The sequence below is a fragment of the Carettochelys insculpta genome, chromosome 26 (genome assembly GCF_033958435.1).
Source record: "Carettochelys insculpta isolate YL-2023 chromosome 26, ASM3395843v1, whole genome shotgun sequence".
Taxonomy (NCBI): Eukaryota; Metazoa; Chordata; order Testudines; family Carettochelyidae; genus Carettochelys; species Carettochelys insculpta.
The window spans coordinates 7,625,878-7,653,842 of NC_134162.1; the positions used below are offsets into that span (position 1 = coordinate 7,625,878).

The following is a 27,965-nucleotide window of genomic DNA, read 5'->3' on the forward strand; positions in this document are numbered from 1 at the left end:
TACCGTTAGGTGTACACAAGAGAAGTCTGGTGGTACGTATAAATTTTTAAAGGGGTACCATATAAAAAATGTTGAGAAACATTGGTGTAGACATACCCTTAGTAATAGTGACTATAATGTAATTAAATTTAACATTCCTGTGGGAGGGGGAGGGGGTGACTACCAGACAAACCCACCACAGTAGCTTTTAATTTCAAAAAGGGGAACTACACAAAAATGAGGAAACTAATTGAATTAGTTAAAATTAAAAAATTAAAAGGCAAATTAAAAATTAAATTAAATTAAAATTAATTAAAAGGCACAGCCACAAGAATTAAATGCCTGCAAGCTGCATGGAAACCACTGAAAAACCCCATCATAGAGGTGCAAACTCCATGTGTACCTCACATGAAAAAAAAAAAAAATCAACAAGAAGTCCTGTGGCACCTTTTAAACTAACAGATATTTTGGAGCATAAGCTTTCGTAGGCAAAGACCTGCTTTGTCAGATCTGTTAGTCTAAAAGGTGCCATAGGACTTCTTGCTTTTGAAGATACAAACTAACTGGGCTACCCCTCTGATATAGAGCAACAAAAGTAGTTAGTGGCAAAAAGATATTCTTTAAATAATAGAAACCAAATCCTGCCAAGAAATGTAGAAAGGAGTTGGTAAGTCAAGTGTAAACTATAATTTGGCAGGCCAGAAAAGGAACCTGAAGAGCAAATAGCAAAAGAGACAAATGCTAACAGCAGAGCAATTCTGAAATGCATCTGAAGCAGGAAGCCCACCAAATACAGATGGGGCCTCTGGTGGATCGAGCTGCTAAAGGAGCCCTCCAGGAAGACAATGCTGTTGTAGAGAAACTAAATGGACTTTTCAGCAAGCCTTTGACAAGGTCCCACACCTGGTAATTGCCCCAGGAGCAGCTACATTACTGCAGTGAAAGCCTCACTAACACCCCTCTCTAGCATGCCCAATTCTGGGAGCTGAACCCAGAAGCCACTGACAGACAATACCCTTCAGTCACCAGCCTGAGCTGGATTTGAACCAATGACTCAGAGGTGTCCATATCCAGCCTGTTCCCTGCAAGCTGGAGAGCTGCTCAGGTTCTCACCTCCTTCTTCTCCTTCTTGGCCCCATCGCCCGTGTCTTCCCTCTTGGGGCTGCCCTTCTTGTCCACCCAGAGTTCAGACTTCTCCACCATCGTGCGCAGCTTGTCGAGCTCAGACTTGATCACCTTGTAGTTCTCCACGTCCTGAGCTGAGATCAGGAGCTGGACCTGCAACAACAATCACATGAGGGGTCACTGTGGCTGAATCAGATGATCAGAAGCTACTTCTATGGCACTGTCAGCCTGGGGTGCCTGCCTCCCACAGATGAGGAACTTGAACAGTGTTCCCTGTAAGCTGAGCGCTTGGGCAGCCTTCCAGGAAAGATTCAGGTGCTGCCAAGCTGATTAGCAGAGAGCCCACAGCCGGCAGCGTGTTTCTATGGATGGTGCACATCCACACATGCCTTGGAGCACATAACAAAATTTATTCTGCGTGTAGAAGGAAAGATTAGAGGGAATGTTGATCTCAAGACCACTTGCATTTGATTCTTGCAGAGCATGGCAAGGATCTGCGCGCTCCCTACTCGAGGAGTTGAAGAAAGGAAATGGGACAGCTAGCACAGACCAGATCATTCCCCCCAGGCACAGGCGATGAGGGGGCACGATCCCCCCGAAGTCCATGGGTGGGTGGGACAAAGGGCCTAGTGAGGGGAGTCAAGTGCCTGCAGTAGTGGTCCTGTGATGGGAGAAGCAGAGCAGCGTGGCCCCAGCTTGCTCTGCTCTCCTGACACATCACTCCAGGGAGAGGCAGGACCCTTCCTGCACTCACCAGTGGGAAGAGGAGCAATGAGGCTGGGAGAACAGAGCAAGCCAGGGCCCCATTGCTCTGCTTGCCCTGCCACTGCTGGTGAGTGTGGGGAGGGCAGACCCCAGCTCAGCGAGTCTCTGAGGCTGCACTGCTCGGGGGAGCAGTGGGGACAAGGAAGGGTGGGGGGGTGCAGCAAAGACGGAGAAGAAGTGGGGAGAGAGTGGGGTAGGGACAAGTGGGGCCTGGGGTGGAGGGAAGTTGTCCTTGCCCTCCCCTCAGGCTGGGGGAGGGTCATGTGGCCAGTACCTCCCCTGTCCCCCTTTCATCAGTTGCGCCTGCCCCCAGGCACCTTTCTTTGGTTGCAAACGCCCCACTGCAGACAGGCACCAGCCAGCTGCTGGGCTGAACTCACATGCTCATTTCACACCCCATTCCGATAGGCTCCACCAGCCTGGCTGCAGTCAGACTCCCACCCTGGAAGTGTAGCCTATCTACAGCCGCCTGCACCCCAAGGGTGGGCTGGGACTTGCGGGTGCTCTCATCTGGCATGTCGGGGATGCTGTGGCCGCCTGTTACCTGTTTAAAGGTGTGCAGCATCTCCTGCCTCTGACTGAAGTGCTTGAAGAGGAGCTGGAGGGAGCCAGAGACAAGGGGGGGATAGTCGTGCATCGTCAGGTGGATCAACACGCGGAGAAACATCCTCCCGCCTTCGTCGTCCACTTCCAGCATGCTGCTTGACTTCCTGAGGCCAAGGGGAAGGCACGCAATGTGAGCAACTACTCAGTACGCAGCACCAGTGAGAGTTTGTGCTGACCCTGGCAGCCCGTCCCGCTCCTTGCAGCTGGCAGACCCAGGCCACCCACATCCTCTGCTCTCTGTGCTTTCAGCCTCCAGCCAGCCACCTGTTCTCAGGAGTGCAGGATAAAGTTTTGACTGGGAAGATCAGTGGACAGGTTGGTTTTCCGAAGGGACCGAGGCACTTACCCCACCCCAAACATGGCCTCTGCCTGCTCCCCTATTTTGTCCAGGTTCATCGTGGCGTCTGAAAGGAGAAAAAGCAAAAGGCCCATCAGCAGGGAGTTTGATGCCCCCTCTGCACCAAGGGAAGGTGATAATGGAGCCAGGCTAGGCAGAAACTGTCTCTACTCTCAGTCCAGAGAGGGAAAAGGGGATTCCCTGCTCTGCTGAACTCCAGACAGACTGCGCTCTTTCTAGGTCTTCACAAGGTTGTTTGTCAGCGTGGTACCTCAGCAGTCACCACAGGCTCTTCATCTCCCCTGCAATGTGCCCTCCAATTTTTCCCATCCATGTGTGGAATAAATTTTTACGCACACCAACACCTGGGCAGATGTGCACTGCCAGGAGACACACAGCCTGCTGCCTGCGGGCACTCTGCTAATCAGCTGGGAAGCCTTTGAATCTATCCCTCCTGGGCAGCCGCTCAAGCACTCAGCATACAGGGAACACTGCACCCCTGCCTTTCACACCTCCCTTGCTGGTTCTGTGCTGAGCCCCCGGCTGCTTCAATGTGGGCACAGGTTTTGTTATCTGGATGTTTGCTAACTGGAATTCTCGGCTAACCAGAAAATGTCATAAATGGCAGTAGACATTGTTTTTCTTTACTAACTGGAAAAGAATATGCACATGATCCACAACGCATTTCCAGTAGCAGCCTTTAGTGTACAAAGGTTAGCTTATGGGATGATATATACAGCATGTTGAATTAGCAGCAGGAGAGAATGTCATGCATAGTTCATACAGAGGTCAGAGGAGGGAGATCTGGGATTGGTCACTGATGCTGTGTGTGTGAAAGCAGAATAAAGCTACCCGTACATGCAGTTAATGTTAAGCATTCCACATGTTTGGTTTCACATGTTACGAAAGCTTCAAATTGCCAGCTACACGTAATGAGTGAAAATTTTTGACCTATAGGTATACGTCTCTGTTAACCAGAAAATTTGATTAACCCCATTCCCTGACGTTTCCGGTTAACAAAGAGTATACTGTGTATGGGAGTGAGGGGGACATCCCCATCTTTAACCTATGGCAAAGGAAAAAATTTACAACAATGGATGGGAAACGGAGAAAATTGGTGAAAGGAAAGCAGGACTGTGGAAGGAGGAAGCCGACTTCAGTTACTGAGTTGATATTAAGTACCACTGGGCGAGACCCCAGAGTCTAAGCATGTCCCCAGTCTCCTTCATCTCCATCACCACCAAGCAAAAGCCTTCTGAAGCCCTGCTGGGCACTGGCACCAATGAAATCCAGGCCCACCCCAGCCCATTCAATGCACTTATCTCTCCCCATCTACTGAGAGAATCTAGTCACCCTCGTTAGCCGTGTTCAGTGTTCCCTGCATAATGCACGCTTGTGCAGCTGCTCAGGAGAGTTTCTGGTACCACCCAGCTAATGAGCAGCGTGCCCACAGCTAGGTTTTGTGTTTCTACTGCTGGTGCACATTCACACCTTTCTGGTGCACATAAAATTTATTCCACACGTGGATGGAAAAGATTAGCAGGAACATTGGCTGTGTTCCCAATAATCTGCCGGTATCTAACATCCCATATGAGGCTCTTTCGCTCTAGGCTGCCCTGGAGACTGGCATGGCTGGTAGAAAGCAAAGGGGATGAAGAGACAGTTACTTGTGGAGTCGAAGGCTGGAGCTGTCCCGTCAGCACCGCTGTCCTGCATGGGGTAGACTTCTATGAATTCCTTCTTGAAGACGGAGAGCAGGTAGGAGATCCTGTAGTCCAGCCGCACATTCAGGATGAACTGGGGAGCCGCATGGTCAGAAGGATAGCAGAAGTGAATTCCCCTCTATGGAAACCACCCTCTTCGCACTGCTGCAGCTTCCCTAACTGTCCCCTCTGATCGCTCCAGCCCTGCGGCAGAAGTCCACAGGAATCTGCAGCTTCCTTATTTCATTTAACCCCTCCAATTAAACTTCACGCCTCTGTTTCTCCACTCCTAGGAGCTCCCACCTGCAAAATCTCCAGGATCTTCAGCTTGGTCTCCATCACAACAATGTTTTCATTCTCTGCAGGCCTCTCCTGATCTGTAGGCTCCGAGGCTGCCGCATTGCTGAGGGTTGGAGGGCTGAAGATGGACTGCTTCCGGCTCAGGACCATGGTGGACATCATCTGGCCAACACCCTGGATGGACTTCCGCACATTCTTCCCTAGGGGAGCAGCCACAGTTGGCAGAAGGCTCATGCTAGTTTTAATGTATCGAGGGTGTTAGCGATGACCAGTCCATTTGGGGGCTGGCATAAGACCACACCCAAGCTGGAAACTGGTTCAATTTTTTTGCAGGATAAATAGGGGGGGGCCGATTATTCATCTGACATGTCCTGCCATTTATTGCTTACAGCTGCTGACCAAATTCCAAGCTCCTCCCCCATAACCAGAAAGAGGCCAAGCACTTGCCAAGCCTTCTTCACAGGTTTGGTCTATGTCACTGGACTAGGTTGACAGAAGGCATGACATGGCTACCACTGACGTAAGTGCTCTGCTCCAATGCGATAACTCCATCTCCACGAGAGGCACAGGGCTTACGTCCGTGTAGTTAGAGCCACACATAGATGCTGGGATCCTTACACTGGCTGTTGGCTGTCATTCTTGTCAATTTCGTGGCTCCACTGGAGCTATGAAACTGACAGGATAGCCAGCTCCTGGCTCCCCAGGCAGCTGCTGTCAAGTCTCCACTCCAAGCCAGACTGCTCCCAGGCTCCCAGCTTCAGCTGTCTCCCAGACTCCCCACTGCAGGCCAGGAAGCCTGCTTCCCCCGCCCACCCCAGGATCCTGACTCCCCCACTCAGAGCACAGCACCCAAACAGACTCAAGGTGCAGAGCTACCCGAAAGAGGCAAGAAGCCCTGAGTGTCTCCCCACACCCAGATAGGAGCATCTCCAGGGACAGTGGGGCCCATCAGTTTCGGTTGAGGTCATCAAGGAATGGAGACCATTCAGAGAAGCCAGGGCTTACAGGCCAACCAGTGAAGTGCACAGCACCTTTACCTGACATGTCCTCATTGTACATGGTCTGCATCATCAGCTGTGGGTTCTGGACACAGTCTATGATACCCAGCAGTGTGCGTGTCAGCCGCAGCAGCTCGCTGAAGCTGTAGAAGCCAAAGTAGATGAGGTTGTGGGCGAGACTGACGACCTGCAGGGAGGACAGAAAGACTCCAGATCTCTCCCACACCCACAGAGCGGACAAAGAATACAACCAGACAAGGTAAAGACTCCCAAGGTGGCTGCCCGGTCTGTAGCGGAACTGGCCATTCCACGATGGCTGCCCAGTTTGTGCTAAGAACTGGCAGTTCCAAGATGGCCACCCATGGCGTGATAAGAAACGGGTGGCCAAGCTTCCACAGGGCCCCTCTACGGCAGTGAGATGTGGCAACAAAATGGCCGATGAATTTTTCTGTTGAAAATGCAAAGTAATACAAATTGGAAAACATGATCCCAAATATAGCTATAAAACGCTGGGGACTAATTTAGCTATTACAGTAAACTCTTTCATATCCAGCATTCTATTATCGACAACTCTCAAATAACCGGCATTTTAACCTTCAGAAAATTTTATTTATGTTTTCCATAAGTACAGGATAGGGAAAGAAAATACAAATAAATACAGCAATTACAGTGTAAGTTTACAGTGTACCATACTACTGTTGCTGGTAAATAAAGTACTCTTCAAACATTTTTGTTTGTTTCTTAATATCTAATCTTGTTTTTCTTCAGAGTTATGCATTGCTAGGTGTACCTCTCTATTATCCAGAATATCTGAATATCTGGCAACCTCCCGGTGCCGGGGCTGCCGGATATGAAAGAGTTTACCATACCACTCAAGAGAGAGATCATGGAGTCATAATGGATAGTTTTCTGAAATCATCCACCCATTGTACATCTGCAGTGAAACAAAAATAGAATTCTAGAAATTATTAAGAAAGGGATAGAGACTAAGACAGAGAGTATCTGGTTGCGTCTGTATAAATCCAGGGTATATCTTGAATACAGCACTCAGATGTGGTCGCCTCATCTCAAAAAAAGATATCTTGGCATTTGAAAAATGTTCAGAAAAGGGCAACAAAAATGATTAGGTGTTTGGAACAGCTGCCCCCTTAGCTTAGAAAAGAGGAGACTATGGGGGATATGATAGAGAGCTATAAAATCATGAGTAGTGTTGAGAAAGAAAATAGGAGAAGTTATTTACTTGTTCCCATAACACAAGAACTAGGGGTCACCAAACGAAATTAATAGGTAGCAGGTTCAAAACAAACAAAAGGAAGTATATTTTTCAAGCAATGCACCGTCAACTTGTGGAACTCCTTGACAGAGGATATTGTGAAGGCCAGGACTTTCACAGGGTTCAAAAAGACCTAGATAGGTCCCGCAGTGGCTGTTAGCCAAAATGAACAGGAATCACGTCCCTAGCCTCTGTTTGACCAAAGCTGGAATGGGTGACTGGGGAGGGATCACTTGATGATTCCCTGTTCTATTCATTCCTCTGGGACACCAGGCATTGGCTGCTGCTGGAAGACAGAATACTGAGCTAGATGGACCTTTGGTCTGACCTAGTATGGTCATTCTGATGTTCTCCTGTCTTCTTCAAGGTAATAAGGCCCATGCTGTACTGAAATGCCAAGCCCACTCAGGGTTGTGTTAAAGCTCAGACAAACACCCCCTCCCCTGCAGGGCCAGCGTAAGTGCCTCACCTCAAAGGTGAGCTTGTTCTTCTCCTCGTTGGCGAAGGGCACCGCCTCGCTCACCACATTGTTGAGATAATCCTCCACAAACTCCATGGTGCTGGCAAACTTGTTCTTCTTGTCGTCCCGGGAGTCATTGAGGTTGGAGTCATAGCTGGGGAGCAGATGTCATTCAGGCTGGAGTCACAGTTAAAGGGGAGCAGAAGCCCAGTGAGCCAGCAGGAGATGGGCCAAGCTCACTCCTCGCAACACCCCAGCCCCTCATGCACCTCTCCGCAGGAGGTGGCCCTTCCTGGCTCTCTACAAGACAGCACATTGAGGCCAGATGCAATTCTTTGCGATGGGCCCACAGGCCTGGAGAGCAGCGTCCTCCCCACAAACAGCCTGACCTGGGCAGCCGCAGGGGTGAACGTCCCCCTCGTGTGACTCAACCCTGACCTCAGAAGAGAGTGGAGAGCTCAGTGTGCGAAACTCAGAGTCATGGCCTTGAGGGCCAATCAGGGCCAGCTGGAGCAGTGGCCATTTTCAAGGCGGTGGGGGGAGCTTTGACCATGAGAAGCCTGGCTAAGAACTGCAGGACTCATTCCACGTGCCAGCCCTCACTAGAGCCATTCGGTCACTAATGCACAAGTTGGATCCGAGCCAGGGAACCTTAGATCAGGATGCTCTGGGATCCTCTGTGCCACCCCCCTTCCCTGCTGGAAGCCCCAGCTGGCCTCACTCTTTGATGGTGATGGCGGTGGGGATCTCGGTCCAGAGCCGCGCAAACTTCACAGGCATCACCAGCTCCTGTGGATCCCTGTCCACGTGTACGTGCAGCATGAGGTGGCAGAAGGAGGCCCGGAGGTCAAACGGCAACATCTCGTCCGCCATGCAGAGGAAGATGAGATCCACCCCCAGCTGCTTGGAGATCTCTTTGATCGCCAGGTACTGGCGGTCCAGGCACATGCGGGCAAACAGCTTCAGCTGGTACCTGGGACAGAGGGGAAGGCCCAGGGACAGCAGGTGGCGGAAACACAGAGGAAAGATGGAGGAGGAGTGGGAGGGGATTGTTTATTATACCATCTGCGGAAGCGACGGACTCCATCTGCTGAGGGCAGAAAGGCCCCTTCACGCCCCGCTAGTGCTCCCTGTGTGGCTGGCAAGGGTGTAATGGGGGGAGTGAGAGAGGCGGCTGGGCTGCAGCCTGCACAGCCAAGCTTCGAGAATGGACACAAAGGAGCAGCTGGACTTCTGCTCACCCACCGGCTAAGGCGGCAGCCGAGCGTGCCCCTCCTGGCTGGCTGAGGGGGCCCACAAACATGCCTCTCTTCTGCTCCCTTCACCCTCACCCGCCCAGCCCCCCATTGATGCACCTGCTCTGTCTAAGCGGGGCTGGCCTGAGCACTAGCAGGGGAGGTGGGTCGTGTGCCCCCTGCCAGGCAGGGAGGTCAGCCAGTCAGTCACCTCCCTGGCTCATCCCCAGGCCTGAGAAGTGGGACTGGGCTGGCCCAGGAGGAGCTGAGCATGAGGGACCCCCACAGGGGGCAGGGACCAGCGTTCCCTGTCAGTCGAGCACCTGGGCAGCTGCCTAGGAGAGATTCAGGTGCCCCCAGCTGATTAGCAGTGTGCCCACAGCCGGCAGCCTGTGTTTTTACTGGTGGTGCACATCCGCACATAACAACATTTATTTCACCCACAGACGGGAAGAATTACAGGCAACCCTGACAGGGACAGCGCTCAGAGCCCACATACTGGGTTCCAGCCCCTGGTGAAGCCCCACAAGAACCCCAGCTCGGCAGGCACAGGCGGTTTGCTCGCCAGCCCCCCGCCTGTCCCCATCACAGCCCTGTGAGGCAGCGCAGCGTTACCTGTAGTAACTCAGGACGTTCTCGTCATGAGCGTTGCCCGCCCGCGCCTCCTGCGCCAGCTGCCGGATGCTCTTCTCGTGGGGTTCGTTGTTCTTGTCACTCCAGGTCAACCAGACCTCCTCCTCAGAGTACTCGATGCTCAGGTACTCGTGGGTCTGGGCCATCTCCTTCACTGGCCTCAGCCTGCAATCACACCACCATGTTCAACGGAGGTCTTGACTCCCTCCCCATTGGAAGGGTGGGGAAACCGAGGCACTGGGAGGCAATGGGAGTCACCCAAGGAGCCTGGAATCCTGTCCCCTAGGTTTGTGCTCTGACTATTTGACTGCACTGCTGCCCATCTCCCGCGGGGCAGAGGAATAACCACAAAGGAACAAACCCTACTGGGAAGTGCCTCTACTAGATTTCTGGCCAGGGAGCAGAAGGCTCAGTCCAGAGAATCCACCTGACTGGGCACAGATGTTGGGAGCTGTGGCCAGTGCCACTGGAAGCCCCAGGAGCATGGGGAAGCAGAAGAAAATGGATACTTCCTATTGTGTCTCAGGGTGCTAATACAGGAGGCTCCCTGTAACAATGGGCCTGACTGATCCCCCTACCCCCAGTACTTACATTGGCCCATCAGTGTCCTATCTAAGTGACTCGCTGTCTCCAACAAGTTCCTCCTCACAACCCCACTGTGAGGCAGAGCAGAGCTAGTGTCCCCATGCTACAGAAGGGCAACTGAGGTGGGGAGGGGAGATTAAGGGACTTACCTAAGATCACCCAGGGAGTCTGTGGCGGAGCAGGGAATTGAGACAGGATGAGCGTCCTACCCACTGACCCACCCACCATCACAGGAGAGATGGGTATTACCCACCCTGGACAGATGAGGAACCAGGGTATGGAGCGAGTCAGTGACATGCTCAAAGAATTGACCAGGGATCTCCTGAATCACTGATCAACGCCTTAACCACTAGACCACCCTTCCTTTACCCCCTGCGATCAACAAAGCAATGTCAATTTACACGAGCGAAGGTGCTGGTGCTGCCGTCTCCTACCAGGCTGTGGATTGCCGGGAGGAGGACCCAGCACGTAAGGCTGAGCAGCCCCTGGCTACTCACTCGGTTTTAATGAGGATGTCGCTGTTCTTGGGGTCCAGCACACACTTGCAGATCAGCTCCTGGGTGACAGGGATGGCGATGTGGTTGGACACGCACAGGTCCGAGAGGTAATCCAAGAACCTGGGGAGAGTGCAGCAGAGCCAAAGCTCACCCTCACCTGGGTTGGGCTGGTGAGAAGGGGGCCCCAGCGGATGCTCTGGCCCCGCTGTGTGCATTGAGCTGGCTGGGGGATGCAGACTTTGGGCAGCTGCTGGGCTGAGGCGCAGAACCGGCCTCTGGGGCTTGGAGAGCACATGCTCCAACAGGAAATCCAGCTCTGGCATTTCTGCTCCTGCAGCAGCTTTGCTCCAACCTGGCCTTCAGGGCACCTGCCCTTTGTCTGAGTCTCCGCCTCCCCAGTCCTCACCATGCTGCCCCGTAGGGCAGGTGCTGCTCACCTTGCCAATCTCTGCAGAGGCCAGCGACCCAGCCCCAGACAGCAGAAGCCACCCAGCAAGGCACTGTCGCTCACAGCAGTCCTCCCAGGTGATATCCACCCTCTTACGCCACAAAGTCCTGGAACAGGCTTCTGCTCCTCCGATCCTCCCCCAGCCTCTGGATTCCTGCCCCAGCCCGGCTCCGCTGGCCTCTCCGATCCCTCCAGTCCCACAGCACCTTTCCCGTCTAGCATAGACCACTCTGCAAGGTCCTGCAACTCCCTCTCCTACCCCAGCCCCTGGATTCTCGCTCAGCTCCCTCCCTGGGCACTGCTAAGTCCCTGCTACCCAAAGCCCAGCCAGCCCACCCCTTCACTAGCACCGATTCTCTGCTAGCCACAGAGCTGCATTCAGCACCTTAAACACTAATGACTTCCATGCAGCATCCTAGCCAGGGCTCCCTTGAATTGCTTCCAACCAGGGTGGAATAAATTTTGTTCTGCGCACCAACGCCTGTGCAGACATGCAATACCAATAGAAACACAGGCTGCCGGCTGGGGGCGCTCTCCTAATCAGCTGGGCAGCACCTGAATCTCTCCTGGGAGGCTGCCCAAGTGCTCCACTTACAGGTAACGCTGGTCCCGGCTCGCAGCCCCAGTGGTCTCATTGCTCAGGGCAATGGCCAGGTTGCACCGCACCCACCTGGGCTCCCGGTTCTTGCGCACCAGGCTGACAAAGGTCTCCACCTCGGTCTTGGTGATGTGCTTTTCCAACAGCTTGCGGTTGTTATGCAGGAGGGCGGTGATGGTGTCCTCGGCCAGGATGTCATAGCCGATCTGGGACTGCATCATGCCAAACTGCTTGGCAATGTGTTCCTGGAGACGAGGGCAGGGGATCAGAGCAGGGGGGCAGGGAGGTCTGGGGCTAGCTGCGGGTGCCAAGGGTGGCCCACAAACACAGCTGTAGCGCTGAGCCAGGGGAGCCACATCTGGAACCGGTGCTCTGACAATGCAACGCAGAGCCCCAGCGCCCACAAATCCAGCTGGCACCCAGGTTCCCCCTCCCCCCGGCTTATCAGGGCTGCGTCTGTGCTGGAACTGGCTCTGGTCACACCCTCCACCCAGGTCCAACTGCTGCACCTTCCTCTAAGACCTCTGTGAGCCTGGGCAGTCTCTGCTTCCAGCTTCTCTCCCCTTTGCAGGCTTTGCTCTGCCCACGGTCTGGCCAGCTGTGGAGAGAAGGATCCCTACCCAGAGGTAAATGCTCCAGAGGGAGAGGCTGAGGCTGCTGCCAGCCCTGGGGACAGCAGAGGTGGGATGTGGTAAGCAGACCAGGGGCATTAAAATTCTGTCACTTCCTGGCCCAAGTAGTTGACATCTCCGCTGGGAAGATGGGTGGCGACTCCCCATGTGCTGCTAGCCAGCTAGGGGGCTCCCAATGAGGAAATGGCAATGGCTCGCTCACATATGTTTCTGTGCTATGGACATACAGCACCAAGCACAGTGGTGCCATGATTGCTGACTGGGGCCTCCAGGTGCTGTCGCAATACAGACAACCACAGATCACACAGGGCCAGGAGCTGCGGCCTGGACGCACCGTCCGCCCTGCTGTGCAGCCCCACCTGGTTCTTGCGGTAGTCCTCCTGGGAGTGCCGCAGCACGCGGTAGCAGAGGCGGAACATGTACTGATAGGGGGCATTCTTCTGATCCGACAGCTCCTCTAGCCGCACCAGGGGGCCGTCCCCGCCCTTGTCCTTGAATGGAGCTTTCAGGATCCCAAAGATCTAATCAAACACAAAAGAGGGAAGCCGGAGAGAGTCAGATTCCAAGCTGCCGTCCGCAGATTCTCTGTGTTCACAGCTGCACCTTGGGCCCTCTTGGTTTAGTCACATGTCTTTCTGTGGCCTCGTTACCCTAGTGGGTGAGATACAGGATTGCCTGCATGCAGAGCGTGTAGTACAAAATTCTAGTCTCATTGCATTTAATTTAGGACAACGTTTGCCTGGATCTGATGTGGAACTCAGATTGTAAGAGAGTATGACAAGTTTGTTAAAACTAACCTGATGTTCTGTCTAAAAGCAGATATTGTTGCTATGCTAATGAAAGCCCCTTGTTGTGTGAGAATGTACGTGTGCAAGACCCTCAGCAGATACTCCAGGAAGGCTGCAGACCCATATGGCTGCATAGCCTCATTAAAAGGTGAGAAGCAGGGGCACATTGACAGCTCTCAGCGAGGGAAAGTGAGCAACAGACTGGAAACTAGAACATCAACTGGCAAGACAGTGTGTTTGTGAGTGCATGCTAAGTGCTTTTCTACCGTAGTCTCAATAAACACGGCACATTGCCTTTTCTCCTGAAAAGGATCCTCTGTGCTTCTTATAAACATAACGAGCCTGGTTAAATTATCCCTGCTGCAAGCTCAGGGCTGGGAAAGGGCCCTTCCATGGCCAGGAAAGGGACGGAACCTCTGGAGACCTGGACTCAGATCACCAGCAGAATGAGTTGGACCATCTCAGAGGAGCCCAGCACCGGGAGTTAGTGACATCCCCAACATTTCACTGGGCTCAGCTCTCTTGACTCCAAAGGAACCTAAGGCTGGCATGGGAGCAGGGGTGGCCAATCACATCTGAGGTGGTTCCGCAGAACAGGTCTGACAGCAGAGGGAAGCCATAGGTCAGAGCTGAAACTCATTGGCAGACTGGTGCATGGCAAGGGCAGGCCTAGAGCAGCCAGGGATGCTGCAGGGCAGGACTGAGTGGCTGAGGATGACAGCCTGAACGACACCAGCACAATTTCTAAGAGCCACTTAGGCCTGGTCTACACTAGGGATCAAAGTCGATCCCAGATATGCAATTCTAGCCACGGTACTAGTGTAGCTAAACAGACATATCAGGATTGATTTTGTTCCCTGGTGTAGATCAGGGATCTTTGGGCTTGTGCCGATGTCTCTTAGTCGATGCATCAGCCTGGAGTACCAGGGTCAATGGCTGAGCCGAGAGAGCTCGAGCTTGCTGTGTCTTCACACTCGCGTCAGAATCGATTCCCAGACAACCGATCGTGGCGCACCGACCCCCCGCCAGGACTATAGACATACCCTTATTGTAAAGGCCTCTCAACTTACCAAAACTACCCCCAGCTCTAACTAACTTCTAACAACTTTGCCCTGGCAAATACAAGTTGGCTGTCCAGACCATCTGCAACTCTCCACTGTTGCTCTGACCAGCCACTCCCCAAATTCCCGCTCCCCAGCGCGTGTTTCCCTACAGCTCTGTGCAGGTTCAGTGGCTGAATCGTTCTGGTTTGAATCCAAACCTTCATCCTTCCACATCCCTCTGCACCCTACCCGCTCACTTGTTTCAGGATGTTCTGCTCCCGCATGAGTTTCTGCCTCTCCCGGTTGGGTTTGGTCACCATGATATCCAACACGTTCTGCCCGTTGTTGGGCACATCGCTGACGAAAAACACCAAGTCCTCCAGCAGCTGGATCACAAACCTGTAAAGTGGGCGGCAGGCAATGGCCTTAGCTGCGTGCACATCCACACCACCTAACCATCATCACCTAATGAGAAAGACACCTAGAACCGCTCCTAACTTCTAAAAACAGCATGAAGTCCTGTGGCACCTTGTAGACTAATAGATGTTTTGGAGCGTAAGCTTTCGTGGGCAAAGACCCGCTTCGTCAGAGGCATCTTTGCCCACAAAAGCTTATGCTCCAAAATATCTGTTAGTCTATAAGGCGCCACAGGATTTCCTGTTGTTTTTGAAGATACAGACTAACACGGCTACCCCTCTGATACTCCTAACGTCCAAACACCCCCAAAGGCCAGGTGGGTGATATGCAACAAATAAGACCCAGCCTGGGTTATGAGGAATTTGCACAGTGAAGACTGTTTATTGGGCCTCTATGCAGAAGTGAATTTAAACTCCATAATGGCGATAAGGACGTAATTCCCTGATCCTCTTAGACCTTGGGTTATGCCCTGAAGCATGAGGGTTTACATCTCTTCAAGTCATGTCTAACTAGGTAAGTTCATGGAAGACAGGTCCACCAATGGCTATCAGCCAAAATGGTCAGGGATGCAACCCCAAGCTCTGGGCATTCTCGCCTCTGCTAAATACTGGGAGTGAACGACGGGCATTGAATCAGTTGGTGGAGGCTGTTCTCTTCATTGCCTCTGAAACATCCAGCCTTTGCCACCGTTGGAAGACAGGACGTTGGGGTAGACAGACCATTGGTCTGACCCAGTCTGACAGTTCTTGCATTCTCATGTCTATTTGAACTAAAGTAGATCCAGAACTCAGCCTGGACGACAGGACTAATGTCCCTTATATGTGAACACTCATGAGTTCAATCACCAGGAGTGGCTGGGACCTGGGTTCTCTTCCACCAGACAAAGCCCTCCAGCCCTTCTCTGGCGCTCCATAGTCAAAGGGGCTTTGTCTTCTGGGGGAGGGCTGGCAGAGGGCAAGCGACCCAGTCTGAGTCACCATATTGCTGTGTTTTGCTTAGGAAATGCCAAGTACCCACCCTCCTATAAATAACCCCGTGACTAACTAACTCGGTGCTATCACTGGGCCATCTCCCAGCTTCTATGTTATTTCTCTTGGTGCAAAGGAGGGGCTGACACACAATCTGACTTCCTCTCTGAGTCCCTGGGGAGCAGGTTTCTCAGCAGGCCACAGGCAGGGAAGCACAATGCTCTAGGCCGAGAGTAAGTGACCCACTGTGCTATGAGTAACAGAGATACGGCACAGCCCACGGACCCTGCCCGGCCTTCAATTCACACGTGGGCACCACTTTGCTTGGCCACTGGCCAGAAGCACGGCCAGGTTTTTTTACCTGCGGTCATTCTGGCTGATGAAGCCTGTGTTCATCTTCTCCACCACATTAGCCAGCATGGAGCTGGCATCGTTGGCAAAGTCCAGGTCCCGGATTTCCGACACAGGCACAGAGACGATGGCGAAAGCTTCTTTGTCCTCTTTGGTGGGGCAGGTACCGAGCTGGAAGAGAGAACCCAGTGTTACTCCTCACCGGAGCCTACTTCAGGTCCAGCAAGAGCATCTTCTGCAGGCTCAGATATACATGGGCAGCTTCTCTTGTGCTTGCTCACTACCAAGCTGGGTTGCAGGAACATGCCCTGCAAACTATCTTCCACAATCACCACGGAGCCCCTACTCCCTCCTTAGTGGGATGAGTGAGCCACCCTGCTTCCTCCCTACCTTATAGTTACCGTCAGTTATTGCAACGAACATCTGGGTTGGGTTCTAGATTACTCTGGTTGGGTTCCAGGTTGCTTTGGTCCTCCTGATGATGATCAAGAGCCTGCTTCCTCCCTACCTTATTGCTATCATCCACTACTGGACTGGACAGCTGTGTTGGGTTCTAAGTTACTCTGGCTGCATTCTAGGTTACTCCAGTTGGGTTCTTGGTGGCTTTGGTTCTCTAATGATGATCAAGAACTGACACTGTATTTCTCTGGCCTAGGGACACAAACTCTGAATTCTCAGGGCTCGTTAGCATGTGGCTTTGACCAAGCGTGAAACATACCATGAGTCGAATGGGTCTCTCTTCATCAATGTCAATGGGCACATTGGTGCTTTGGATCCAAGTGTTCGTACAGAGGTGGCGCAGCCTCACATAGGAGTTCCTGAAATTGGTGCAACCAAGGTTCTGCTCTTATTACACTTTCCACTCGGAAAGGCCCAGAAGCACCTTCCAGATGTATGGATGGGAATCGCATCAAACCTCTCCCCTGCTGAAATGCAGCCATCTCTGGGGTAGCACCCAACAGTCACTCTGCACCAGCAAGCCGCCAGAACGTGATTTGGGGCAGGAAAGAAACATGTCAATTCCTGCACTGCAATCATGGGGTCCAGGTATGAATCTGCCGAGAACCTCATGGTGAGACCTCGGCATGTGCAACAAGCACCCAAGGCTCTTAACCAACAACAGTGGGTCAGGAGCTCAGTGTTACTGCTCTTCCAGCACACAGCAGCTCCAGCTGTGCAGCTCCCACAAGAGCATTGGCTCAGAGAGACTCAGTCACTTACACTAGGTCTTAGAGGGCTCCCATGCCAGAACAGACCATGTGCGTCCCTGCTGCGTGACTGCAACTCTATGTTATCTTTCTAGACCCCAAAACCTTCCCCCCTAAGCTGGAGCAGCTCAAACTCCATGAACAGGGCCTGCTCCAGGGCTCCTGAACACCACCACTACCTCAGCTGCAGCAGTGGCCAGAAGCCCCAGCCCCTTAAATGCAGGCGGCTAGCTCTCAGCCCTGCCCTTCCCTCTCCCTTCCAGGGAGCTCAGAGCTAACCCCCACCAGGGCCTGACCAAGTCCCTCATCAGCCCTGTCCGCGAGGCTGCTCATAGGTAACAAACTAGCTCAAATCCCAGTGGACTTTGAACTGGTGAGGATTCACTGTGGGCCCAGGCGTTCCTGCCTACCGGGGGACAAAGGAATCCGTCTTCTGCAGCGTGGTGGGGTCCAGCTCAAAGAGCGAGGCAATGTCATTCCCGTGGGGCACGGCCACCAGCCGGTACTTGATCTTCTCCCCTGTTTTCCTCCGGCTGGAGCGAGCACTCCCACCCTGCACCAAGGGAAGCAGCTGTTGAGCATGGTACCAAGCGGCTGGAGGTGGTACTATGCTCTCCCATGCACACGGGCTCTCGGGAGAAGGTGAGTCAGTCCTGAGACAGAGCAGGAGCTCTCAAGAGACCGGGCAGGGCCTTCCTAGCAGGAAATCAGCCACACACACTGATGCGGCTTGGTGCACGTCAGTGGATCTACAGGACCAAATCCACCCCTGGGGCTTCCCACAGGCGCTTAGTGAGTGCGATAAAAGAACCTCCCTCCTACAGGGCTAGGAGTTCCTCTCCCTTCTCCCAGCACCTCTTCCACGTGCCCTTGCAGCAGGCAGCCCGGGCAGTTAAAGTCCAGCCAGATGTAATAACATCTGCAGAAGGTGCCTCTGGGACATGTGACCAGAGGAGATGCCTCAAGGAGCATGTACCCTTCCAGCACTGCCAGTTCCATCAGAGCTAAGGGTGCCTTTCTAACCACTTCTGCTCTGCCCTAGCTGGGCCTGTCACGTTCCGGTGCTGGTTCCCTGTGTTTCCCCACATCTGGCAGAATCTAAGTGGACGGGGGAAGAAATTACTTCCAGGCCCAGAAAGCAGCAGCAGCAGCAGTAGCTCAGCTGCTAGCCAAGCAGAACGCAGCTCACCGTGGGTGCTGACTTCGGATCAGCTGCGTCTCCTTTGTAACTTGGGTTTTCCTAAAAAGTTAAAGAAAAGAAATATATGAACGCAAATGCTGGGCCTCTGGCTCTGGCTCTGTCAAACACCAAGCAATGGCTTTCATCTCCCACTCTTTTTTCCACTGACTTCAACAGAAATAGGCCAGGTCAGTCGTTCCTGGCTCTCTCTCTCTCAAAAAATAAAGGACCTAGCCAGGGTTCCCTGTAAGATGTGTGCTTGGGTGGCCACTCAGGAGAGATTCTGATGCCGCACAAATGATTAGCAGAGCGTGGGCAGCATGTGTTCCTACTGGTGGCACGTGCCCACAGGTACTGTGGTGCACATAACAAAACTTATTCGCCACTCGGATGGAAAAGTGAGAGGGAACCGTCATCCTCGCCTTCATTGCACTACGTGGGCTAGACACAGAAATCAGTGGACCAAATTCCCTGGCCTGTGTTGTGTAGGAAGGCAGACTGGATTGGTGGTTTTCAACCCATGGTTGAAACCCATGGCTCAGATTTCCAGAGGGGTCTATTCAAAATGTTTTAATGGGTGCCAAAGGGAAAAAGGCTGAAAACCCCAGGACTAGATGACCGCAATCTGTGAACACACAAAAGGAAGAACAGGAGCTGCCTTTGGTCAGGAGTTGGAAAGAGTTAAGCACAGCCGGCCAAATTCCTTCTCATCAAAACAATGGAGCTGTGGTGAAAGGATCCACAGCGGAGCTTGGGCCAGGATGAGCAAATAAAGCACAGCTCAGCCTACAGGGGTGTGTGTGTAGCAGGCCAAGAGGAAAGGGAAAACATGAAGAGCAAGTTTGACCAGGGCAGGTCAGCTCTGGGGGCTTTCTGCTGCGGACAACAGTGATCAGGGGTTTGGAGCACCCTCATAGGAGGAGAGATGAAAAAGCCTGGGGCATTTTAGCCTAGAAAACGGGATTAAAGGGGGATAAGATAGAGGCCTATCAAATCATGACTGGTGCGGAAAAAATGAATAAAGAAGAATTATGTATTTCCACAACACAAGAACTAGGGGTCATGAAAAGAAACTAATGGGCACCAGATTAAAAACAAACCAAAGGGAGCACCTCTCCACACAACACACAGGCAACTTCTCGGACTCCTGGTCAGAGGATGCTGTGAAGAGCAGGACTTTAACAGGGGTCAAAAAGAGCTAGATAAATTCAGGAAAGACAGGTCCATCAATGGCTACTGGCCACAATGGCCAGGGATGGTCTCCCTAGGCTCTGGCTGTCAGAGGTTCAGCATGGACAACAAGGGATGAGTTGCCTGATGATTACCTGTTGAGTTTATACCCTCTGGGGCACCTAGCACTGGCCACTGTCAGAAGACAGGATATTGGGCTAGAGGGACCTTCGGCCACCATTCTTGTAGCCTAGCAGGGAGAACGGGCGAACAGCAATGTTGCTTATGGCCTGTCCCAAGCCTGAGCATCTCTGCCTTCTATAAGCAAGGAAGACCGGAGAGGAAGCTGCAGCCCCTCCCGTCAGCATGGGCAACAGGATCACAAAGGGTCCTACAAACTGGGTTAAGGTCAGCTTCAGCCCCAAAGCTCCCCTGCAGAATGTGGCCCTACAGAGAGTCATCACCGCTCTTTGCAACCAACACCAAGACACACATTGACCACAACAGCAGCAGGAACAGGCCCTCCCATCCGCCCTCCTCTGTTGCTCTTACCTCCGCAGCCAGGTAGTTCCCAGTAGCGAGATGTTTGAAGCGGTACAGGCCGTTCCAGTGCCCAGCTCCACTGCGGCAGGGATCATGATGGACCACCTGAAAGAGGCACGATGGTCCAATGGTTAGAGCGCTAGCCTGGGACCTGGGAGACCCCGCTGAACTCTCTGCTCTGCCACCCATGTCTTATGTGACCTGAGGTCAACACTTAGCTGCTGTGTGCCTCAGTTTCCCACCTGCAACATGGATATTTCCCACTTATCCAACAGCCCTGCCCTGACTCACAGGGGCACCGTGAGGAGAAACGTATGAGAAGCAGTTAGCTACGGGTTGGTCCGGTGCGGTGGATATGACCTGTACGCCCTGGAGGAGACTCAGTTACCAGCAAAGGATGGGAACAGTCTCTACCCTCAAGGCACTCACGGGGTAGATCCCGGGCTCTGCTTTGGGCCTCTCATTAACTCTCTACAGCAATGAACTGCCCCTTCTCAGCGAGTGGCACCACAGCCCCCGATGCAATGGCAGCCTTGCAAAGGGGCAGCATTTTAGTATCAGCCCAGGCAGATATACAGAAACAGCCATTCGTCCTGCCAAAACCTCCTACGGGTGAGCTCAGCAATCCTGAGTCCATGCCAGACTCCAGCCCGCCGCCGCCCCAGCCCACAACTCTGGCAGGGCTGGAAGTGGGAGCTGTCTGAACCCCAACACCCCTGGTGCCCACGCTCTACTCTCAGCTGTCTGCGGCAGTAGGCTGTTCTCTGCGCACACCAGCGGGGGGGAGGCAGAGCTGAGATGCTCTTCCACCAGCGCGCTCACCTCGACTTCCCACAGCGCATTGGAGCTGGTGGCCGACGTGGCGGACTGCCGCAGGGTGGTGCGAAGGAAGACATGGAGCTTGGCCTTGTACTCGTCGCAGGTGAGAAACTTCTCCTGCTCGGCGTGGAACAGCCGCACCACGTCCCCCTGCCAGCCAGGGACAGAGAGATGAGGTTACAAGGGAGGCAGCCCCGAGACACACGCACTACAAGGGCACATTCTGATCCGCTGGTCAATGGAAACCAGGGGTCCCTCTCGTTTTTTCTATCGGGGAAGAATGCATTTTATTATGTGCACTGGGGCACGTGCACCACCCACCAGCGGTGGGTGCTCTGCTAATCAGCTGGGTGGCAATTGAATCTCTCCTGGGCAGCTGCCCAAGAGCTCTGCTTACAGGAAACCCAGGTGGACACCCAGTTCCCAAGGCTCAGAAACAACTGCTTTCTTGCAGGGAGTATTTGGGATTCAGACAGCCTCAGACCTTTACCCATGGTCTGCTCAGCAGGACAATCACATCCAGACACCCTACTGCCCATCACTACTCCCTCCTCTCACTCCTCTATAGGGCACGATAAGGGAAAGCACAGGTTTCCCTCTTAAAGACGCAGAGCATTACTCCCTGTGCTGGTAACAGACTGTAAAAGAAATTCAGATTCATAGTGACGGAGCCTGAGCCGTCTCTCCCAGGGGGTTTGTACAGCACCTTGCACAATGGAATCCCTACCCAGAAGCCCCGGAGTGAAGAACAGACACGCGTGCGTTACCCCTTTCAGCGCTTCCTCCATGTGGTCCCGGAACTGCATGAACAGGTTGATTTTCCAGCTGGTGTTGCAATTGACTGAGTTCACCTTGGTTGTGGGGAGGGGGGGAAAGAAAGAGAGCTGAGAATGCTAGGGATGGGCCTACAACGAAACAGACTGGGTTCCAAACCGGCCCCACACGCGTAGGAAGTGCAGCTCTGGACACAAGCCTCATGACTTGCCCTCACACCGAATCCCTGCAACCCCACCCTCCGCCGTGGCCCTCGTACCTCTTTGCAGCCTGCATTGTCGGCGAGCTCGTAGTTGCTGGCGTGCAGCGGCTGCCCGGCATTCACAGGGTTCAGGATCACTTTGTCTCCCACAACGATCTGGGGAGAAGAATTGGGGATGGGGTGAGGGCAGGAAAGAGGGTGCCCTGCAGGGGGATCTGCCCTGCGCATGCTGTGGGCGTGTCTCTTTTGGGGTCTCTGGGAGTCATGAGGTCTTCATGAGAAGCTGGAAAGCCAAACGCAGTGTTGTTTCTGGTCCCTTCTGCAGCACCTTAACCCTATGTGGTGACCCCAGAAGCCTTGCCCTGGAGCCCCCTTGGTGCTGTATCAGCTCCATCACTTGTGTTCCAAGGACATCTCTCTACTCACAGGGACCTGCAACAGGGAAGCAGGAAATGGCTCTCTCTATCAGGCTGGCATTTGGGGTGCAGCGTCTCCCTCTGCCCCACCTCCTCTGCTGGAGACTCACCACTGAGCCCACGCAGGCTAGCGGACACAGAATTGCACCGCTGTCACCCACCTGACACCATACCCCCAGCTCAGTCCTGGAGCTGAAGCAGTAGGATGGTGCATGTGGATTGGTCAGGCCTGAGTTTCCCTAGCTGCTTCCCAGAGGAGCAGAGAGGTTTGATGTGCGCCAAGCCTCCCAGAGAGCCCCAGCTGATCGCGGACCAGCCCGGGGAGCTTCCCCGCCATCCCCTCATGCTCACATTGTCGCCATTGCTCCGCAGTTTCCAGAAGGGCTGGATGAAGAGCCAGGAGCCCTCATTGCCTGTGGCATCCAGGGTCACCCGCATGGCGTTCTTCTCCAGCAGGGCGGGCAGACGCTTGTTCACTGTCAGGTACTTGTTACTCTTCATGTGGAGAAGCTGGAAAGTCAAACGCAGTGTTGTCGCCGGTCCCTTCTGCGGCGCCTTAGCCCAGGCTGGGAACTAGGGAGATCCCATGCAGACAGCCACACAGGCTGGGCTGGAGAGACCCACGGGGTCTGTCTGCACCCTGATGGGGTGGCCCGCAGCTTTCGGTGCTCATGAAGCGGAAGAATTGACTCCCACAACCTAACCTGCCAGCCGGGGTCCTGTTAATTTTTCCGATCCATGGACAGAATGCATTTTGTTACGTGCACTGAGGCACGTGCAGACGTGCACCACCAATAGAAAGCCAGGCTACCCACTGCGGGTGGTTGTGGGCACTCTGCTCATCAGCTGGGCAGTACCTAAATCTCTCTGGCAGGCCCCCCCAGCACCCAGCTCACAGGGAACGCTGCTGCCAGCCAGCAGCCCCCAGAAAAGGTAACCGCCAGGTGACAAACACGGGGTGGGTGGGTGAAGGGTCTCGGCATTATACAGCCCTTTGGCAGACAACGCTATTGTTTCACCTGCCCGCTAACACCTTGCGCTCTCTCCGGCCACCGTTCCAGAAGCCACACCACTACATGGGGCGCCCTGCCTCTGTAGGGACATGGTTCTGAAAGCCCATTCAGATGAGCCTGGAGAGGGGTGAGAATCTGCTCCAGCATCTCAGTGCACTCAACCACCAACCACAGCCCCCTCGAAGCCCACAGCATCTCAGCAATTCACCCCAGTCACTCACACCCCTTCACGTCTAACAACAGGCAGAAATCTGTCCGGTCTCTGGCTGGGAACAGACCAATCTTTAGCTACACCCCGGGGCAGAGTGTGTCTGGACACCAATGGTTAGCTGCTCAGACACTCTCCTGGTTTGGGACAGAGACCAGCCCCGTTCTGTACCACCCACAGAAACCCCTCTGCTCTCGCACCCGGGGCCAGGGGACTGTGGGTCTCCACAGCAATGAAAAGCCCACAGCTGGTTTGGGCTGCAGGACTATAAAATTGCAGCACAGCTGTTTGGGGCGTGGGCTGGAGCCAGCTCTGCCCCCCACCCCCGGGGTCTCAGAGGAAGCTGCAGCTGCATCACTGACACACCCAACATTAGCCATTGTCCGGAGGCTCCTACTGGAAGGAAAAGGAGAGTTCACAGGAGTCTGCATGGCTGCAGTCCTTACGCCTGGACGTTCTGTCAGGCCACAAGCTCCAGCCCAGAGCTGCAGGCGCTGGTGAGCCCCACAGAGGGGAGAGCTCATGTCCCATACCTGGATCACGCTGCCATACTTCACCACGTCCCCATGCACCTTCTTGTTCTCCGTGTCGTTCTGCTTCTGCTCCATCTGTGCTGCATGCTGGCCGCAAAACACAGAGCAGGGCACCGTGAGTCACGGCCTCAGCCCAGAGAGCACGAGGGGAAGGAGCAGAGTCTAATGAGGGCATCGTCGCGCCAGCCACTGGGGATGGGCAGACGTGCGAGCAACGTTCCCGCAAATGCTTTCAACAATGTGCAGAATAAATTTTATTATGTGCACCAAGGCATGTGCAGCTGTGCACCACCAATAGAAACACAGGCTGCCAGCTGTGGGCGCTCTGCTAATCAGCTGGGCAGCACCTGAATCTCTCCTGGGTGGGCGCCCATGTGCTCAGCTTACAGGGAACACTGCTTGTGATCTACTTCTGAATCCCCCACTCCATCTCTCAATAGCTGCAGCAAGCTCCCAAGCTTGGGGCCATAGTTTATAAAACAGCCTGTGATTTGGGCTGCTTTGGGTCTGGGAGTTGGACCTGAGATAACTTGGAAGGGCTGGAGCAGCTCTGCTTGAAGTCGGTGGGAGATGCAGGTACTCAGCAGCTTTGAGCATCGGGCCCTGAGGGCACTCCAAGAGCACACCCAGAGATCAATGCACCCCAAATCACAGGGCACCTTGAAAACTGTTGACCTCAGTTTTACTGCAAAGGGGAAAATAAGGTTGCTCGTGCCTGGGCACAAGACTAGGTGAACTGCCTCCACTTGAAGCCCTAAAGATGCTGGCAGGCCGCAGGATTCATGAAGTCCCTAGGGCCAGCTCTCCTCCGACATTCCCCCTAACTTTTTCCAACCATGTGTGGAATAAATTTTGCTATGTGCACTGACAGATGTGCACCACCAATAGAAACACATACTGCTGGCTGTGGGCACTCTGCCAATCAGCTGGATGGCACCTGAATCTCTCCTGGGCAGCTGTCTAAGTGCTCAGCTTTCAGGGAACACTTCTCCTCCAAACAGAGGCAGCATTGGAGGATGCTAACCTGGAAGCAAGATTCTGGAGTAAGCACCTGCCTGCTCTCAGATGTCTTGGAACATGCCAACCAGCCTCTCCCACCCGATCCACACCCCTTATCCAGGCCTCTGCATGGTGGAGTGGAGAGTTGTTCTTGCATACACGGAGCAAGGAGTCCATTCACCCGCAGGGCATATTTGTATGAGGAAGACAGTCCCACTGTAGCTACAATGCTCTCTCCTGGATTGAATGCCAGGCTATACAACTGCCCAGCCTGGTACGGCTTACAGGGCCTCCGTATGCCCTGATGCTACCACAGTCAGCCAAGACTGTCCTACCAGAAGCTACGCTTACAGCCAGTGGTTTGAAGAGTAAAAAGTCCCCACTCACGTGGGGAGGGGTAGCTCAGTGATTGAGCATGGGCCTGCTAAACACAGCATTGTGAACTCAGCCCTTGAGTGGGCCATTTAGGAATCAGGGGCAAATAGATTTAAAAAAAAACGGGGAGGGTGGTGGTGGTACTTGTTCCTGCCAAGAGGGCAGGGGGCTGGACTCAATGACCTCCTGAGGTCCCTTCTGGCTCTATGAGATGTGCATCTCCTATTATCATTATCATCACCAGCATCCACCACATTCTGAGGAGCTGGGGATTTTGGCAGTGTGATTTCACGGGTGATGGGGGTGAGGCACTAGGCATGCTCAACTGAATTCTTGAAACTGCAGCAGGGCTAGTGGGTGGGAGAACTCTGCCTTTCCCACCTACTCTTCCCCCCCTTGGCCAGATTGCACAGCCCAATGGGTCTCCACCATCTTCCCCCATTAGGCAGGGGAGAGGGGAAATTCAGGACAGCTGTTCACATCAGTATCATCCTGGCTGGCAAAGGACAGGAAAGACACAAGGGGAAAAGGAAAAGGAGCCCCAAGCTGCTGAGAAAGACACAGGCAGAAGATTGAGGGCTGGAAACCTCCTTGGCCGTGAGTCAGTCGCTTTGAAGAACCAGTTTAAAACAATTATCCATGAGTCAGTGCCTGAGAAGCAGAAGTTTAAAACAAAACTGCCCAAGCAGGCAGGGCCACAACCTTAAACCTGCCTTGGCAGAGGCTGCAGCTTTCAGGCCGCTCCACTGACAATTAAAAGCTCTTTCAAAAATCACTGCCGCGTTTTGTTAACGAATCCCTAATCCCTCTTGATAGGTGGATAAGCATTTGCCTGTTTCTACTCCAGCCGCACAGGAAAGAGAGCCTGAGCACGCCCAGCTTGGAGGAGACCCTGGGGCACATCAGAAACCATCCTGGACAAAAGGAAAGGCAAGGGTAATAAGGGCGTGGCGCACCCAGCAGCCCCCAGGGTGGATTTAGAGGTGGTTTGGAAAAGAGCGAGCCGTTGAAACGGGTACGCGAGCAAGAGGGAAGAGTACGGCCCCCCCTGCACCTGGCACCGCTCCGAGAGAGCTGCCTGCTGCACTGTGTGCAATTAAAGCCAGTTTCCAACCCCCCCACCCCCCTCCACACACACAAAGTCCAGGTGATTCAGCTCAGGTGATCCGGCTCCAGCGTGTTTCAAATGCAAAGAGCTCCCGGAAGGGGAAGGAGTTTGAGGCTCCCAACTGGTTTCTTGTCCACGTCACAAAATCACCATGTCACTGGGTGAGACTGAAGCCTGGTGAACATGAGACAATTAGGTCACTCAAGGTGTGAAAAATCCACACACACAGCCCCAGCAGAGTAGTTGAGCAGACCTACATCCCTGTGTAGGCAGCGCTGGTGCTAGCCACAACCGTTGGGAAAGATGGATTACCGATGCCGACAGGAAGGAGCCTCTCCAACGAAAGGCGGCACAGCCGTGCTGCTGGAGCATTTTATGTGCAGACAAGCCCTGACAGGTTCTTTCTCAGAGGGAATCACAGAATAACAGAACTGGAGGGCACCTCGAGAGATCACCAAGTCCAGTCCCCTGCGCTCATGGCAGGAGCAAGCACCATCTAGAACAGGGTGGACCAAATTCAGCCCACAGCCCAGTGAGAGCTTCAGGCAGGCTCCCTGCATACCCCATCACTGCACACTGCTAAAAGCAGCCAGCTGCAGGGGCCATGTGTTCTCCATGCGCTGGGGGGTGGGGCACAGCTTTGTGTGCTGCCCCCACCCCTAACACAAAATTTCAACTGGCAGCATGCAGCCCCCACCCCGCCACACCCCTGCAGCCAGCTGCTTTGAGCAGTGAGTATGGGCAAGGCAGGCAGAGACCCCTGCCCGAGGGATCTGCTGGGCTACTGGTTGGGAGCTGCCTAAGCTAAGTGCCCCCTGGCCAGAGCCTGCACCTGGCATCCTACCCTCTCCCTCCCCACACCCTCTGCCCCCCTCCTGCACCCATGACCCAGATCCCAACCCAAACCCTCTGCACCCTGCTCCTGCACCTGCACCCATGACCCAGATCCCAACCCAAACCCTCTGCACCCTGCTCCTGCACCCATACCCCCTGCCAGACCCTGCAGCCAATCCCCTATCCATGTCACAACTCTCTCCTGCCCTAGGTCACAGCCCAAACCCCTGAACCCCCACCACAGGACACAACCCCCTCCCAGACCCTGCACCCCCTTCTGCACCTCTCGTCCAGGGCAGAATCTTCTCCTGCAGCTTTCTGTACCACGCCCCCAAAACCCCTGCCACAGCCCTCTCCTTCACCCCAACTCCCTCCCAGACCCCACACCCCACATGTACCTTACCCTGAGCTCCCTTCTTCACCCAACCCCTGTCCCAGACGCCACACCCCCTCCACAGAAAAACGCAACCCTGGACCACTTCCCAAATTCTTGGTGTGGCCCTGCAAATCAATAATCATTTCCCATTGACCAGCCCTGTCAGGGGTTTGCCCAGGACCTGCCTGACAGGAGGGAGAGAACGGGGCAGGAACAGGAGGGAGCTGTAGGGCAAAATGGGGGGGCACTGGCAGAGCTGCGGAGGGAAATCTTGCCTAGCACCTGTCTGCGCCTCCTCTCTCCAGCTGCTGCTCGTAAAGGAAGATGCCTGAAAATATTAAGTTCCTCCAAAGCTACCATGAAAAGTGGCACAAAAGGCCCCTGCATCTGGCAATTAAGCAAAGCCCGTTTCAGATCGCAGCGAACAAAACACCAGGGGTGGATTTCCGCTCTTTATTTCTGGGCT

General features: G+C 53.9%; 1 protein-coding gene across 2 annotated transcripts in view; it reads right to left on the bottom strand.

Annotated features, from left to right (window-relative positions):
- The window catches only part of ITPR3 (inositol 1,4,5-trisphosphate receptor type 3), a 99,587-nt gene that overhangs the window by 33,869 nt on the left and 37,753 nt on the right, over positions 1-27,965 (bottom strand). Inside the window, exons 4-26 of one of the 2 annotated variants that reach the window (XM_074977769.1) lie at positions 23,808-23,894; positions 22,405-22,563; positions 21,695-21,793; positions 21,429-21,512; positions 20,665-20,811; positions 19,852-19,947; positions 18,139-18,189; positions 17,360-17,502; positions 16,460-16,559; positions 15,752-15,912; positions 14,263-14,404; positions 12,534-12,695; positions 11,615-11,787; positions 10,497-10,616; positions 9,397-9,579; positions 8,268-8,519; positions 7,556-7,700; positions 5,853-6,000; positions 4,819-5,015; positions 4,480-4,609; positions 2,822-2,879; positions 2,414-2,579; positions 1,093-1,257 (exon numbers count right to left, since the gene is read on the bottom strand). In XM_074977769.1, coding sequence (XP_074833870.1) covers positions 1,093-1,257; positions 2,414-2,579; positions 2,822-2,879; positions 4,480-4,609; positions 4,819-5,015; positions 5,853-6,000; positions 7,556-7,700; positions 8,268-8,519; positions 9,397-9,579; positions 10,497-10,616; positions 11,615-11,787; positions 12,534-12,695; positions 14,263-14,404; positions 15,752-15,912; positions 16,460-16,559; positions 17,360-17,502; positions 18,139-18,189; positions 19,852-19,947; positions 20,665-20,811; positions 21,429-21,512; positions 21,695-21,793; positions 22,405-22,563; positions 23,808-23,894 — 3,168 coding nt within the window. The remainder of the gene's footprint in view (positions 1-1,092; positions 1,258-2,413; positions 2,580-2,821; positions 2,880-4,479; positions 4,610-4,818; positions 5,016-5,852; positions 6,001-7,555; positions 7,701-8,267; positions 8,520-9,396; positions 9,580-10,496; positions 10,617-11,614; positions 11,788-12,533; positions 12,696-14,262; positions 14,405-15,751; positions 15,913-16,459; positions 16,560-17,359; positions 17,503-18,138; positions 18,190-19,851; positions 19,948-20,664; positions 20,812-21,428; positions 21,513-21,694; positions 21,794-22,404; positions 22,564-23,807; positions 23,895-27,965) is intronic. The other variant, XM_074977770.1, reaches the window with a different exon arrangement.